The sequence below is a fragment of the Aristolochia californica genome, unplaced genomic scaffold (genome assembly GCF_029961685.1).
Source record: "Aristolochia californica isolate CCGP_79_NKW_82.1479 unplaced genomic scaffold, dmAriCali1.0.hap1 SCAF_14, whole genome shotgun sequence".
Taxonomy (NCBI): domain Eukaryota; kingdom Viridiplantae; phylum Streptophyta; class Magnoliopsida; order Piperales; family Aristolochiaceae; genus Aristolochia; species Aristolochia californica.
In genome coordinates, this window is record NW_027181815.1 from 7721140 (window position 1) to 7736562 (window position 15423).

The 15423-nt window shown below is 37.9% G+C and overlaps 2 protein-coding genes across 6 annotated transcripts; both read left to right on the forward strand.

Annotated features, from left to right (window-relative positions):
• The first annotated feature begins 255 nt into the window (after positions 1–255).
• LOC137949638 (protein FAR1-RELATED SEQUENCE 9-like) lies at positions 256–8177 on the forward strand. The gene is made up of 2 exons (XM_068795750.1): positions 256–712; positions 5290–8177. The coding sequence occupies exon 2, from the start codon at positions 5312–5314 to the stop codon at positions 7769–7771; it is 2460 nt and encodes an 819-aa protein (XP_068651851.1). The 5' UTR covers positions 256–712; positions 5290–5311; the 3' UTR covers positions 7772–8177.
• Positions 8178–9300: 1123 nt separating this feature from the next.
• Positions 9301–14989, forward strand: LOC137949926 (probable choline kinase 2). Of its 5 annotated transcripts, none has more exons than XM_068796174.1 (9): positions 9301–9371; positions 10679–10755; positions 11216–11687; positions 12596–12717; positions 12808–13003; positions 13359–13476; positions 13629–13676; positions 14368–14468; positions 14561–14988. In XM_068796174.1, the coding sequence occupies exons 3-9, from the start codon at positions 11304–11306 to the stop codon at positions 14660–14662; spliced, it is 1071 nt and encodes a 356-aa protein (XP_068652275.1). In that variant the 5' UTR covers positions 9301–9371; positions 10679–10755; positions 11216–11303; the 3' UTR covers positions 14663–14988. The 5 variants fall into 5 exon arrangements, with proteins under 5 accessions (XP_068652275.1, XP_068652277.1, XP_068652274.1 ...); XM_068796173.1 differs by lacking the exon at positions 9301–9371 and adding an exon at positions 10186–10523; XM_068796175.1 differs by lacking the exon at positions 9301–9371 and adding an exon at positions 10186–10450.
• Positions 14990–15423: the final 434 nt, after the last annotated feature.

A 15423-nucleotide genomic window follows, 5' to 3' on the forward strand; every position in this document is an offset into this window, starting at 1 on the left:
CATGGATCTTGCCTCTTCTCTCATTGTTCCCAAATTCCTTTTGGGTCTGGTGATCCAAGCCTACAGATCTCACCTACAGTTTCGAGAACATCGGAAAAGATAAAGAAAGATAAGCAGAGCAACTTACAGCAGAGTCTAGCCGAGCTCGAGCTCTCTGTGCGAGATCAGAAGGGAAAGGGTGTAGAGATCAAGAACGGAGAATTACGCACCTTACGCAAGCGGGGACCCCGAGAGGACCTCCGGCCGGAGGGAGAAATCCTTCTGTGTCGTCTTCCCAGCTTTTTGTTCTCTTTCGTCTTCTTTGTTTAAGTTTTTAGATATCCATATTTTTTGTTCAATCTCTTGTGTATTGCCTATATTTGTCTCTGTAGACTGTCCCTGAATTTTAAATCATTTCTTAAAATCAGGGGTATCTATATAATTATGTTAAATTTCAGGGGTATGTGGGTAATTAAATCTAGATGTGATTTTCTCTTTCCTCTTTGTCTCCCCTCCCACGAACTCAAAACAGTGTTACAGAAATCATACGCCCTGATTTCCCCCGTTCTTCTCTAATGTTCATTCTTGTTCCTTATCTTGAACCTTATAACTCATTTGAAAAAGAGGATCATTTTGACCTATCCATTCTTTTTTCTTTTTTGATTTTCTTTTCGTCGTCTACTCCGATGCTGCTCGTTTGGTGTCGAGTTCAGCTCAATCAACTAAGAGAAAGGTTAATTCGACAATACTTACATTTTATTTATTATATTCATGCATTCGTTCTTTTCTTTTCTTTTATTTTTGTTTTTGTTTTCCTCCCAACATTTGCCCATTGTTTTAATTAGCATGGGTAGGTAAACGGGTTGGGAGTGAGGCAGGGACGGGTTTGGATTTAGGTTTTGGCTGGATCCATGCTAGTTTTCAGCCTACTTTCTGTCATCACTTAGAAACCTCCTTGCGCCATGTTTTGGCTCTCAAAGATGAAGTTCCCAGTTCTCAAGAACAAGTGTTCATATCTTTCTTAGATTATCTTCAGGTCAACTAGCATAAAACTTATGAAGAAATAAACAAAGTGAATTGTTATTACTTTAAAGTTTATTTTTATTATTCAAGAAACAATGTCCTTTCTCAAAAAAAAAAAAAAAAAAAAGAAAGAAACAATGTCAAAGCTTGTTCCAAGAAGGAATTTTTTTTTTTTAAAGAATGAGTATGTTTACTTCAGTAGCATTAGCGGCTCCATTGCCAAGTGAACCAATTCAGGATTACAGTGCCAGGTTGTCTCAAATGCCAATACCGCAAATACAGCTGGAACCTCATCCATTTTCTTTTCAGAAGATGGTTACAGAAAAACTATAAGAAATCCAAAAATATTAATGGCTTGTTAAAGAGTAAAAAGTGATTTTTTTTGTCAAATGTAAAATAAGAAGAGATCACAGTCTGCTTATCTGCCCTATTAGTGACCATGGTAGAAAGAAAAAGAGTTATGCTATAGATCGCAGGCTACGGATGAAAAGCATTGTTAGGTTGCTGTTCTAGAAACTACACTTCCCTAAGAAGCATAAGGGAGTTCCTGCCAATAGCATAAACTGTTAGTAATTTAGAGCTCATAGCTAGAAAAGGAACTTTTTTTAAACACAATGAAAAACAGGCTCATGCCTTAAATCAAAAGTAGTTCGAAGGATATTTGAAATAAGTGAATGAGTGTCAAAGGAGTACTTTAAGGATAATCAATGGATCACTACCCATTCTGAGGTCCTTTTGGTTGTTGGAACTCAGCAGCTATCTGAGGCTCCCAATTTACTAACCTGAGGATCTTCAAGAATCACTTAGTATCCCCTGGTTATGAAAGCTGGATGCTAATATTATTGAATGAGGAGAAATTGATTGGTAATGGGTGCATGGCTCAAGGGTTTGACAATGAAGTGGATAACTTACACTTGTCTTGTATAAGTAAAAACTAATCATTCTTAAAAAAAGACGGTTAACATGATCTGAAGGCATTAGAGCTGGAAGGCAAACTACAAAGGAAGACAGCTCTGGAACCTCAAAGTCAAATCACAAGTTACAAGTGCTAATTATGGAATAGGTGACCCTTTTCAGCTCTAGCTTAATGTAATGTAGTGGCATGGAGCAAATAAAAATAGTAAAGGTAAGAGAGAGATACAAACAAGGAGGTGTAATTTTCAAAATTATCTCATTGGACATAAAGTTTTATGACTTGTCATAGCCCCTTCTGTACATTTCCAGCATTTTTTAATGTTTGAACGTTGAGTATACACGCAGACTACACCTAATACCCTTAGTGAGACTTGAACCCATGACCTCACGCTAGACCCTACCCCCTTGCATGTGTCCATCAAGCCAAAGGCTCTATCCACTATATTTCCATCCAGATTCAAGTTGTTCAAATAATATTGATAGATAGAAGAATTTATGCTTTTAACAGTGAGGAAGATGTTACTTTGTATTGAGTCTGGTTGACTCTTGTTTTCAGCTAATAAATCCATAAGTAGTTGATTAGAAAAAGTGAGAAACATTGTAATGTAATTTCCTCACACTACACAATTGAAGTAAATAATAGAGATGGTTGAAATTTTACCTTTCCAAGTTGGTTGAGTACAGGAGTCTCTCTATTCTATTTGGCAAGAATAGGTGTGTCTAATCCAAAGTTTCAGTTAATTGGGGATTTGGTCAAATGGATTTCTGTGTACCATTGAAACACATCCACAGTATGGGTATTGAGAAGGAGAAATTTTACATGGGGAAAGGAACATCCCATGAATGAGTTTAATCAGTACATATAATCTAACCTCTAAAAATATCTAATAGATAATCAGTTAAACAAGCACCTGATAGCCACACACCCTCTTGACTAGTCTTTCCTTTGAGTACTTGACTAAAAAAAACTAAAATCATTGTGGAATGAGAAAACAAAACGGCATTGCTTCCAAATGGGCATGTCATGAATTTCTCATGGTTACAACAAATTTTTCCTTCATCCAAATGGTTGGCTAAGAAATTTATAACCTATCAAATATGATAAGTGAGCTGACAAACACCTTGTTTCGAGGAGGCAGAAGTAACGAAGACACAATTTTTTATTTTTTTTGAATATTAAATATTGTATTATTAAGACGGAATAGTTACATGATAATGTTAAACCCCTAGTCAGGGTTAGTATACAATCACCCAATCAACATTGATAAAAAATCCTATTCTGTACATTTTAGGGTTCTAAATTCGGTGGAAGAAATGTCTAGAACATGAAGACGTTGATAATATCTTCTCTCTTTTGCCAGAACATCTGCTACAGAATTTTTAGACTGGGGGACGTAATCCCATTGAATTAATAAATGTTCTGCTACATCCCACAGTTGCATAACTTGCTACTCAAATCTCCAAGGCAGTTGATGCGCATTATTTCCCCACTAGATGAATCTCCTTCAACTAGCATATTCTTTGTATGGAATTAACCCTTGTAACCAAGCAACAACCTCATTTACTCTGGAATCCTTTTCCCAAGTTGGCCCTAAGGATCTTAGAAGCATGGGGCCTTCATAATCCTCACTAAACACCAATTCTGACAGGCCCCGGGTTTCTCTTGGATCTTACATTAAAGCCAAAGATGTAAGCTTAGTCCTCCTGGGGGCCTTTGCATCATCCATGAACTTCCTTTGGGTGAAGATGTCAGAGATATCAAAGTGGTTTTGTGTTAAGCACCTACCCAATACTACCCAAAAGACCGGCCTGTTAGGAGCGTAAGACATAGGTACTTAACCCAGGACCATAACATCACACCCCGCCCACCCGAGCCGACGACCACGGCGGCATTAACACAGCAACGTGACCGGGTCAGGGGTCACGCCAGGGGCTTGCGGTCCACCTGCGCACGCGGCCGCTGGGACTCGAAGTCAGGACGTAGCGCCTGCTCTGATACCAAATGTTAAGCACCTAGCCAATACTACCCAAAAGACCGGCCTATTAGGAGCGTAAGACATAGGTACTTAACCCAGGACCATAACATTTTGATCTTCCATGAGTTACACATTGTAATCCTTCTCTCTCTTTTACTCAGTTTACAGATAACCTAAGAATTCCCATTATAGAAGAAAGAGAAACAGTGAAAGAGATGCAAATAGCATAGAGCCGCCACTGGGGAGTGCAAGAAGCTCAGTGCCGGAAAAGGTTCTTTCACTGTACTGGTTTGACACAATCTAATGCAAGACTGCTCAGCTAATTTTTTACTGGTTTGGGAGAATATCACCTGCTGGATCACCTGCTAAGAATGAAAGACAGTAAGCAAGTGCTAATTGACAAGGGAGAAGTGGAATCTTAATTGACGATTCATCTGCCTTTTATGTTTTGATTTTTTTTTAATGATCAGGAAAGTTCTAAGTGGTAGGTTTCAAATATGGTCCTCTTAGTTAGCGTAAGTCCTTGTCACTGTATTTCCAAATATGACCTGTTATGTTAAGGATGAGAAATTTCATCAATGAAAAAGACAGGCTGAAAGGCCCACAAATATGACCAAATTCTAATTGAAATATTCCAAAATTTAACACAGACTGTTGGGTGGGAACAAATTTGTTATTAGTTAATTTTTAAAACCAATTCGCTTCTTCAAAAAGTCAGACCCACCTCCTTTGAATTGGTACCCTTCTTTGCCATCATCGAGAGAGAATAGGGAGCTGGGCACACGGATGCTTGGATACTGGTATGGGAATGAGGGTCACCTTCTCTTGCCCCCCATCTACCCATTGTGGAAAAAGAGGGAAGGGATCCCATCCGTTCCCCCATATTTACCTGAGGCTAAAGAATCCGACAGAGAAGCATGGGGCATTGGCGGCCCTGTTCTGCCCCCTTCTCCTCAGACAGCTGCACCCTACATCCTATTTCTCCATGCACAAAAAAAAAATCATCCTTCTAATGCGTAAATGTTCCACACACGAAGCAGGGAGAAGGAAGGAGGACAGATAACCCCTTCCACCGCCTAGTTTTTTTTTTTTTTTTAAATTAAATTCTTTTTTGGGGGAATGTTGAAGCCATACTCTTGTGAAATTTGAACCTAAGACACCCCTTCCACCAACACACACACGGTCATTGTGCCAAAAGGCCCAATGAGATTGCTTTTTATGGCTGCTGGTCCACATTGATGTCAAACATGGTTAGCTGATCATATATCAGAAACTGTTTGAGGTTAGTGAGTCTAGTAGCTGTGTCACGTAGGTACATAATCATTCTAATGCAAGTACTAATATTTTGCTAAGAATATAGAGTTACATTAAGTATTTAACAATTTTAGAATTGCAGGTATTTATGAGCATTTAGTACAATGGAAGTAGGTGTGCATGAAGGTAACGAGTTAATGGAACCAGACATTGGGGGGGAAGATGATACTGCAGAAAGCTGTCTAGTTGAGCCTGCAGTGGTTGGCGATTCTATTGCTGTCAATGACAAGGAAATAGAGACAGTTGTACCCAAAGTGGATGTTATGGTTTTAGAACCATATGTGGGTTTAGAATTTGAATCTTTAGAAAGTGCAAGGTCATTCTATAGCTCATATGCCAAGCGTCTTGGTTTCGGAACCCGTGTCAGTTATTCCCATCGCTCAAGGCGTGATAGGAACATTACTGCACAACAATATGTTTGTAGTATGAAAGGATTTTCTCCTTCAAACAATGAAGGTCCAAGCAAGCATACTCAAGCAGGTATTAGTGTAGGTTGCCATGCACTAATGACTGTAAAAAGAGCAGGTCCTACTAAATGGGTGGTAAAGAGTTTTGAGAAATGCCATAACCATGATCTGGCAAATATAAATCAATTACAGATGGTCCAAGTTTTCAAGGATATGGATGGTGTTGGAGGTAATGTGTATGCATCAGTAGTATATGGAGGAGAGGATGAAAGACAGGAAGATGATGCTTGTCTAAGTGGGGACAATGCAGTGGCGGAAGATTTTAAAGGAAGGGACTTATTTGTAACTAAAAGAGATTCCAATTTGGAGCCATATGTTGGCATGGTGTTTGAGTCTGAAGTGGAAGCAAGAGCATACTATAATGCCTATGCTAGACGTGTGGGTTTTGGGATTCGCATTAATTATTCCCATCGATCAAGGAGGGACAGATCTATGATAGCTCAGCAGTATGTTTGTGACAAAGAAGGATTTCGTTTGAACAAGGAAGGCACAAAAAAACGTCACCGAGCTGACACAAGGGTAGGGTGTAAGGCACTGTTAAATGTGAGAAAAGTTGGTCCAGGGATATGGATTGTTAAAACATTTGAAAAGGAACATAATCATCCACTAGTCAGCCTAAGTCAAGTCCAGTTCTTGCGTTCTCACAGAGGCGCTCCTGATATACCTAGAAATCAGATCTCAAGTCTGCACAAAGGAGATACTCAGTCCATCCTTGATTACTTTAAGCACATGCAGAATGAGAATACATCCTTCTTTTATGCGATACAAGTTGGCAATGATAACCGAATGACTAATGCTTTTTGGCTTGATGCTACCTCAAGGATGAATTATAATTACTTTGGTGACATGGTTACCTTTGATACATCATACTTGATTAAAAAATATGGGGTTCCATTTGCTCCATTTATAGGAGTCAATCATCATAACCAGCCAGTCTTGTTTGGTTGTGCGTTACTAACTGACGAGTCTGAAACATCTTTTGTTTGGCTTTTTAAAGTATGGCTTTCTGCAATGTCAGGGAAGGCTCCAACTTCTATAGTTACTGACCAAGATAGGACCATTCAAGCTGCTGTTGCAAAGGTGTTCCCAGAGACCCAACATCGATATTGTATGTGGAATATTGAAAGAAAACTCCCAGAAAAAATTGGTGCCATATATCGTTCTCACAAAAACTTCAAAGAGGAATTTCAGAAATGTATTTATGAAACAGCAACCATCGATGAATTTAAGTCAAAGTGGGAGTCCCTTTTGGAAAAATTTGGTCTTAGAAAGAATGAGTGGCTTCAATTGTTATATGAAGATCGCAAATTTTGGGCACCTGTTTTATTAAAAGGCATGTTTTTTGCTGGAATGCCATCAAACCCTAGTAGTGAATGTATCAGCTCTTTCTTTGACGAGTACATCAGTGCAGGGGCCAGTTTAGAAGAATTTGTGCAGCAGTATGATAATACTCTGCACAATTTGCACCATAAGGAAGTTGAAGCAGATTATGAAACTCAGTACACCACACCAAATTTGAAGACATCATCTCCTATGGAAAAGCAAGCAGCATCTCTTTACACAAGAGAGATGTTTAAGCAATTTCAGGTTGAACTATTCGAATGTTTTGGTTATGTTGCTAAGAAAGTGACAGAAGATGGTGCTATCAAGACATACAAGGTTGCCAAGTTTGGTGAAGATCATAAGCATCACACTGTTGAATTTATTCCTGCTGAAATAAGAGCCACTTGTGATTGCCACATGTTTGAATTCATGGGGATTCTGTGTAGACATGTTTTGAATGTATTTAGGGTCGCCAATGTGTTTATGCTTCCTGATCACTACATCGTGAAAAGATGGACAAAAAATGCCAAGAGTAGGAATTTGTTAGCTGAAGGAAACCTTGAAATAAGAGATTATTGTCAGCAATCTATGATGCTCCGATATAATGATTTGTGTCGACGAGCCATGAAGATTGCAGAGGAAGGATCAAGAACAGCAGAAGGATATAGGATGGCAATGTGGGATCTACATGCTGCGTCAGAGCAGGTTGCTATTGTCAATGATAGTGTTATCGGATTCCCACAGCCAGGCCTTGTTGGTGGTAGTACCTTGTGATAATAGCATGCCTCGAGTCGCCCATAGAATAGTTTCAGTTGTATGGTATGTTGTGCTTCTGGAAAAAATTAAAGTTGTCTCCCTGGTACTTGTAGAAAAATGTCTAAATGGGTCAAATTGATTTTGTTGAAAAACTAAGACCTGATAAAGCAGTCCTCTGGCTTGGGGATCAGCTTTCTGCAGAATCTGACTTTTGATGTGGAGGCCGTTCTTCGGAGGAATTAAGAGTTCAATTGAAGATTTATTCGTGGACTTTTTTTGTACAAAATCAGGGAGATTGTACCGACTTCTATATCACATCGGATCATTCTTCAAATTTGGATCCTATATAATATTAAATTAAATAGTATGATGACATTATTCTACCGTGCAATGTGACTAATTATCTTTCTCAGATACAGACACGATTTCTCATGCACCAGGCTGACGACCATAATTGCTGTAATTTTTTTTTTTTTTGGTATGATTCTCAGTTGTCAAATAACAAAAAATAACTCTCCATTTTTCTTTTCTTTTTTGTGGGTTTCTAACAAGCCCTTAGCTGCAGTTGTGCTGCATTGGGAGGAACTTTTATAGTTGCCAGGGATGTTTGAGTGTAACAGCCCTTGGGAGCACATTTTAAATGGAATATTTACTGCAGTTCTAGTAGACAAAGAAATCGAACAGAAGCTATGAAAACAAAAACCTTCCTACTGGTGTGGTCTTCCCATAGGGAGCAGGGTTCGCTGTCTCCCCGATTAAATTTAAAATTTTAATTTCAAGAGAAAATTAAAGCAGATCAGGTTTGTAAGTCTTTTACAGTTCTTGAACGAAAGAAATAACAACGCAATTGGTCTAATTATTCCATCACTCTCATCCCACCTAATGGTCGGCGTATACACGCTACATTATGCGTAATATTTGATACTTGCTCAATGGTAGTTGTTATGAGCATTACGTAAATTGCAACATGCTACGTGTAATGCATTTGAGAAGCATTACTTATGTTATAATAAGATATTACGTGTATTACGTCTAATACGTAATTGAGTTTTTGGTAACTTAAAAACTTCTATCACATCCTTGTAACCACCCATGGTGCTGCCGTCTCTACAAGTAGAATCGGGTTTTTACAACATTTAATAGAATCGGTACTTTTAACATGTGTTTTTGCTACGAGGCGATGAGCAAGAATCTGATGCACTAAAAACTTTTCAAGGCAGTTGCAAAATGTGACGAAATCGCACTCTTCCTTGAAACTGATAAATATCACAACACGTGGCAGCCGTAGATTCCAACCTCCTCGTGCGTGTCTCCTCCAGAGCGACACCCACTCATCAAATACTTCATTCGAGATTAAGAGATGAGAGCAACGAGCAAAAGCTGATGTCAGCTATCTCTGTCGGTACTGCCCATTTTACAAAGTCGTAGTAGAGTGGGACCCATGTATTCTCAAGTCAAACACCTCTGACACACGCTTTTCTGAGATTGGATGACTCGTTCCTAATTCCTGTAAACTATTAAATATCGCAGATCTCTGCTCCTCGATTCTCCCTTCTTGCTTGGTCGATCGAACAGGAGAAGCGTATCTTTTCGATTGAAGCCGCTGGCATTCATTTTGGTGAGTCCGTGTTTTTTTATTTACTTTAGAGTTATGTTTTCCGATCGTTTGTGTATTTGTTAGGGTTTTGTTTTGTCCTGCCGGTGTTTCATCATGGATCGGAAGAATATTCTTCCGCCTTCGGTGAAGATTTTCTGAAAGTGGCAGGTCTGTCCGTTTATTTTCATTTTTTATATTGTTCTTTCGACTTTAGCCTTTTGCAGACTTGTGAATCCACCGGGGAGATCAAGAGAGGTTTTTCGACCTCGCTTACTTGCAGATGAAATGACCGAGAAGTCTCTCTCTTGTATCCGAATTCGTTCTTTCTGCTGCAGGATTAGACATTTCTTCAAGTCCAATATCTCAAAATAAGTTTATGTCTGATCTCGGAGTTTCTTTTCTTATCCTGATTCTGTTCTGTCCATTGGATTGCGGCTTTGATTTCTTAGGGGAGCCTTCACAGTTTTTTCTTCTTCCTTAAGTTTCGAAATGTTTCGAAAACGTGATGAAAGAACGCTGCCTACGAGCTGATGGTGATCGTAATTTGCATTCGTTTTATCAGATGTTCTTGTGGGTGAATTAGATCTATTGAGGCTCTCAGTCGTCCTCGTGGATATCTCTCTCGATTATGTTCACAGCTGATCACTTCTTTGTATTCTGTAATCAGTACCATTCACCTGAACTTCTCATGACGGCCCTGTTTTATGTCATGGCCGAATTTCCAGAAAATACCTGTCAGATAAGTTTGTTTTGAAGATCACCGAAAATGGGCGGTTAGTATGTCCTGGAAAGAGGGCTCCACTCCTTCAGGTAGCGTGCTGCGTGCAACTATGGCTGGTCAACTTTGAAGATTGATCGGCAGTTCAAGTGCCACGTCATACGCGTTAAACCAGTTGGACCAAACTCGGTCTGCTCTAGTCCACACGCATACGAATATAACACCTGCCGGCAGCTTTCTATTTGTTGCATGATGTTCCGTACTTGCTCGATTTGTTTCCTTATTTTACGGACCTTCATGCCTGCAAGCGAAATTGACGCCTCGCGGCCCAACTACAATCCGCAAGCAATTTCACACGTGGACTTTCCCCTCGGCTCGGCGAGTATTTCTGGATTTCCCACCCTACCGTTATAGTAAAAAAGGAGAGAAGTTTTTTGAGTTGAGAGTTTCCAGTCGTAATTATTCGTCTCTCTTTGTTAGGGTTTCCGAATGAATTTTCCTTTTTGACAAGAACCAAAGAGAAATTTCACCAAACTTCCATTTCTTGTAACTGTCAAATAATTTTATTGATATTGAATCGTTAACCATTTGGGTGCCCTTTTGATCGCAGGCAAAAAAGAAAACTCCTAGGCAACTTCTGAGAGATAGGAATTATCTGATTGACAAATTTATTTCGTCTCTTTGCGGGTAAGTAAAACAGGACTTTCTGGTGCCGTTCCGATTTTAAATCTTTTGTTTTCTCGGTCAATCCTTTGAGAGATCTGGCTTTTGAAAGTTATTCTGGAGGAGCTATTCCTTCGATTATAGTATCACTAATCGTTTGGTCGACCCTTTTGATCGCATGCAAAAAAGAAAAATCCTGGGCAACTTTTGAGACATAGGAGTAGATGGTTGACAAATTTATTTCCGTTCTCCGGATTTTTCTGCTCTTTGCGCTGAATAAACAGGACTTTCTGGTTCAGTGTCCGATTTTGAATCCTTGGTTTCTCGGTCAATCTATTGAGAGATCTGGCTTTTAAAAGGTTATTCTGGAGTATCATTCGATTGAAGTGGATTACATTTCGCCTGGAAAATTTTCTACTTTACTAACTTCTCCGCCATTACACTTCTCTAATCTCTGTTTTTTCTTTTATTTCATTGGAAGCAGTCGGCATATATTCTGAGGAGATTGGTGCATCCGTTTCTGCTTAGCAAAGACTCTTGCACAGCTTTCTGTTTTGCTGGAGGTTTTCATTATGGTTGCTGTTGAGATTGATAAGACTAACAATGATGGTAACAACAATGTCATCGAAAATAGTCAATGTCAGCTTCCAATAGAAGCTAAGAGAATTCTGCATTCTTTGGCATCAAATTGGAACAATGTCATCGATTCGAAGGCTATAGAGGTATTCCAACTGAAAGGTGCAATGACGAATCAGGTCTACCAGATCACTTGGCCAACAGATATAGGATCACAATCAAGGACGGTTCTGGTTAGGATTTATGGTGAGGGAGTGGAGGTTTTCTTTGATCGGGAGGTTGAGATTCGGACTTTTGAGTGCATGTCAAAGCATGGGCAGGGCCCCCGACTTCTGGGTCGTTTCCCAAGTGGGAGGGTTGAGGAGTTTATTCATGCTAGGGTAAGTGTCTTTTATCACTTTCAGTATCACTTGTTGGATATGTGCTTGTATAATATGCCATGTCAGAAGAGCTTTGAATTTATTGACTATTTGTAATTTTTATTCCTTTACAGAAATTGTTGGTATTGTTCTTTAATTGTTTCTCGACTTTATTGATATTGCATAATGCCTTCAAATTAGATTCGTGAGCCTTTCAAACTTTTATTGCTTGGTCTTAAATGTGCCTTGGTATTATGTTTTCTTTTCTAGTTCTCATTAGATGATTTCTGAGTTTGTCAATTTATTTTGTTCATTTGTGGGTTTGTCTATGTTATGGTTGTCAAAGAGTTCGGACTCTAAATTCTCTCCGCCCTCTGAATAATTGATAAATTTATTTCCGATCTGTATGATTTGACTTAAGGCTCCAGATAAAAATTTCAAATATTTGCTATAAAGAGTCAGCAGCATCAAGTTCACTCTGTTTCTTGCATACTTTTGGTTCAAGCATCATATGTATTCAGTGCTTGAAATGAACACCTTTTTTTTTTCTTTATAAAAGAGAAAGCAGTCATTCCATAGGAATACCTGATTTGGCTTCTAAATTTAAACTTCTGCACTACTTATTGATAAACTTTTATCATTTTAGTGGTCAATTGAATAAGTAGATGTCTCATGTATGTGTTTGGGAGGGGGGGTGGGTGTAGTGGAAGAAGAAAAAAGAATAAGTTAGCTCTTGCTTTTGTGATAAAGTATGGAAAACAGAGGACTGTGGACAAGGCTTCAAAGGGTTTGTTCTCAATGTTATACATATGGAAGTACTTTGAAGTTTCTCAAATGAATGAAAGAAGATTATTAAAGAAATTGAAGTTTCCTTCTTCCATTGAAAATTAAAGTTGTTTACTTTCTATCTTAACATGGTTGCAATTTAGACACTTTCGGCAGCTGACCTGCATGACATAGAAATATCTGCTGTTATAGCTGTGAAATTGAGGGAGTTCCATGATCTTGATATGCCTGGCCCAAAAGATGCTCACCTCTGGCAGCGGTTAAGGTATTGTTACTTTTTCATCTCAAGAAGTCTACAGAAAAAAATTCATAATTCTAAAGTTTTTGACAGAAAATTGTCTTGCTGCTCTTCCAGAAGTTGGCTTAAAGTGGCACAACAACTTTGCTCCCTTGAAGAAGCTAAACAGTTTCAATTGGATACCATGGAAGAGGAGATAGATACCCTGGAAAAGGAATTGTCACATGACAACCAGACCATAGGCTTTTGTCACAATGATCTTCAGTATGGAAACATAATGATTGATGAAGAGACCAGAACTGTGACAATAATAGTAAGTATGATTTATTAAGTACTATGTTTCTTATATTTGCTGCATCAAATGTCAAGTACCATCTCTCCTCGTACCTCAAATGTTCCCTAACTGATTGGGTAGATTAAGTTTGAGGGAAAGGAGGCTGGACTTGGCTTCACCCAACTTTTTCTTCTTGATATCAAATGAACATTAATGTGAATGTATGAGATGATAAATCAATATAGAATAAGAAGAAATTAATTTAATTTAATTTTGATGGTTAAATTGAAAATTGGTTGCACCTAAATTTATATGGACTTAGGTCCGTATTCCTTTTTTTGTTAAGTTTATTACATATATAGTTGCATTGATTCACAAATTTACTTCTTATTAGGATTATGAGTATGCTACTTTCAACCCTGTGGCATATGATATTGCAAATCACTTCTGCGAGATGGCTGCTGATTATCATACTGAAACACCTCATATTTTGGATTTCAGCAAATATCCAGGTCAGTGATGATTTTGGAATCAAACTTTCTTTAACTATTTTGTGATAGAAAACACTTAAAATAAAAACTCTTCATAAGTATCTAGTTACTTATTGTTCAATTCAACAACGAGTTAAACTCTATGTGGCTTCTGTCTATGTTTATGGTGATAGATATCGAGAAGCGCAAGCAGTTTGTCCAAAAGTATCTGAGCTCTACAGGTAAAGTTTTTTCACTACAATTTAGCAACTTCAAGCATCCAAAGGTTAAATAATAACTTGGCAAAATCAAAATCAAATAATTCATTCTTACTCTTTAAAGATTTGGGAAGGTAACAGTGAATGCTGTTCTGGTTTGTCTCATATATCAATTCAAGTATCCTTTCCTCTGCTGTAAATTTTACTATGTGTTATGGTTATTCAAGAACTCATGTAGTATGATAATTTAGTAGCTGTAATTTAAAAAGAGAAAAGAGGATCTCCCCATTTATTGTACTCAATTGTTTAGATTGGATTCTTTTAGTATTTGTGAAGGGGATCATTAGATAGAAATATGAAATAATTTATATGAGCTTAAAGAGTAAATAGGCCCATAACCTTTTCTTGATGTTTACTTGTCCTTGATAAAGAATTCCGTTCTCCTGTTGAGCATGCTGCCAGCTTGATAGGCACCTTTATTTTATTGTTTTATTGTTTTTGTCGTTCATTATATTCACTTCTCATAGTGAAAGTGTCTTCATTACCCTATTTCTTCTCTAAACAAAGTGCAGTCATAATTATCCATCAGAGCCTCAGATTATAGTTGGGATCATGCTAGTTTAATTTATATGAACCAAAAATAGGAAATAAGAGTTTTAATTAAATAGACATAAAAAATTTAGCATTGATTTAAATTGTGTTTAATTTCTCCCAGGTAGTGAACCTAGTGGTGACGATGTTGAGCAGCTGCTTCAGGATGTTGAGAAGTACACTCTTGCTACCCATCTAACTTGGTGTTTATGGGGAATAATCTCGGTATGCAACTGCAAGTAATATTTTCTATTTTCCTTTTCTTACTATAGTGATATGAATAGACCATGATGGTATTTTCATTACTTCACCTACAGGAGCATGTGAATGAAATTGACTTTGATTACATGGAGTATGCGAGGCAGAGGTTTCAACAATATTGGTTGAAAAAGCCTGTAATACTTGGTTCATCAGACTAGTAATGGGCAAGATTTTGCTATGAGTGCAATAACGATACCTTGTTATGTTTGGGCAGTTTTTTGTAAATCTTTGTCTACTCTTAAATTCCTTTTTGTTGATATTTTGGTAACTTGTAAATATTTCAAGTGTCTGAGGGAGATTTTCCTATGGGAAGTGTGTTGCAGTTATTTTGGGTTTTTTAGCACAATGATTGGTTAGGGGTAAAAATGTGGGGTTGTTTTTTCATCTTTGTATGATTAGGGTTGTGTGCATATATGTATGTGCTTGATACATTCACAAGACATTGTGTTACTTGCAATTACAATAACAGCTTGAATATCATAACCCAACTTTATCAGTGTATTTGAACTAACAAGTGTTCGTGAACATCGTTTCTTCCAACATAATATCATTCCCATTATTCAGTTTCAGCTTTGAATTGATTAAATTGCAACTTTTTTCTGACTATTGGTCACTACATTTTTCTATAAAGGTGCAGAAACCAAATGTATGACATCGATTAAGTTTGAAACCTAAGAATGCAGTCTAGCCAACTTTACCATGTTATCCGACTCGATTGAGTTTTAACGTTAGAATGGTTAAACCTATAGAGGGATTTTGATAGCAAATTAATCTCGAAATCTACACACAATTGGGATTTTCAACAACCAACTAAACTCAATAGTATAAAACGACGAATGGATTTCAGTAACACCTGCCCACACTTGGGATTTACAGTCAACAACAGCTAGATACTCTTACATAACCCATAAAAGGAATT

What these genes read in the sequence shown, in the direction of transcription:
- LOC137949638 (XM_068795750.1), top strand. Translation starts at nt 5,312, where the DNA reads ATGGAAGTAGGTGTGCATGAAGGTAACGAGTTAATGGAACCAGACATT.
- LOC137949926 (XM_068796174.1), top strand. Translation starts at nt 11,304, where the DNA reads ATGGTTGCTGTTGAGATTGATAAGACTAACAATGATGGTAACAACAAT. An exon ending in AAAGTATCTGAGCTCTACAG is followed by an intron (nt 13,677 to 14,367) that starts GTAAAGTTTTTT and finishes AATTTCTCCCAG; the next exon opens with GTAGTGAACCTAGTGGTGAC. An exon ending in GTTTATGGGGAATAATCTCG is followed by an intron (nt 14,469 to 14,560) that starts GTATGCAACTGC and finishes CTTCACCTACAG; the next exon opens with GAGCATGTGAATGAAATTGA.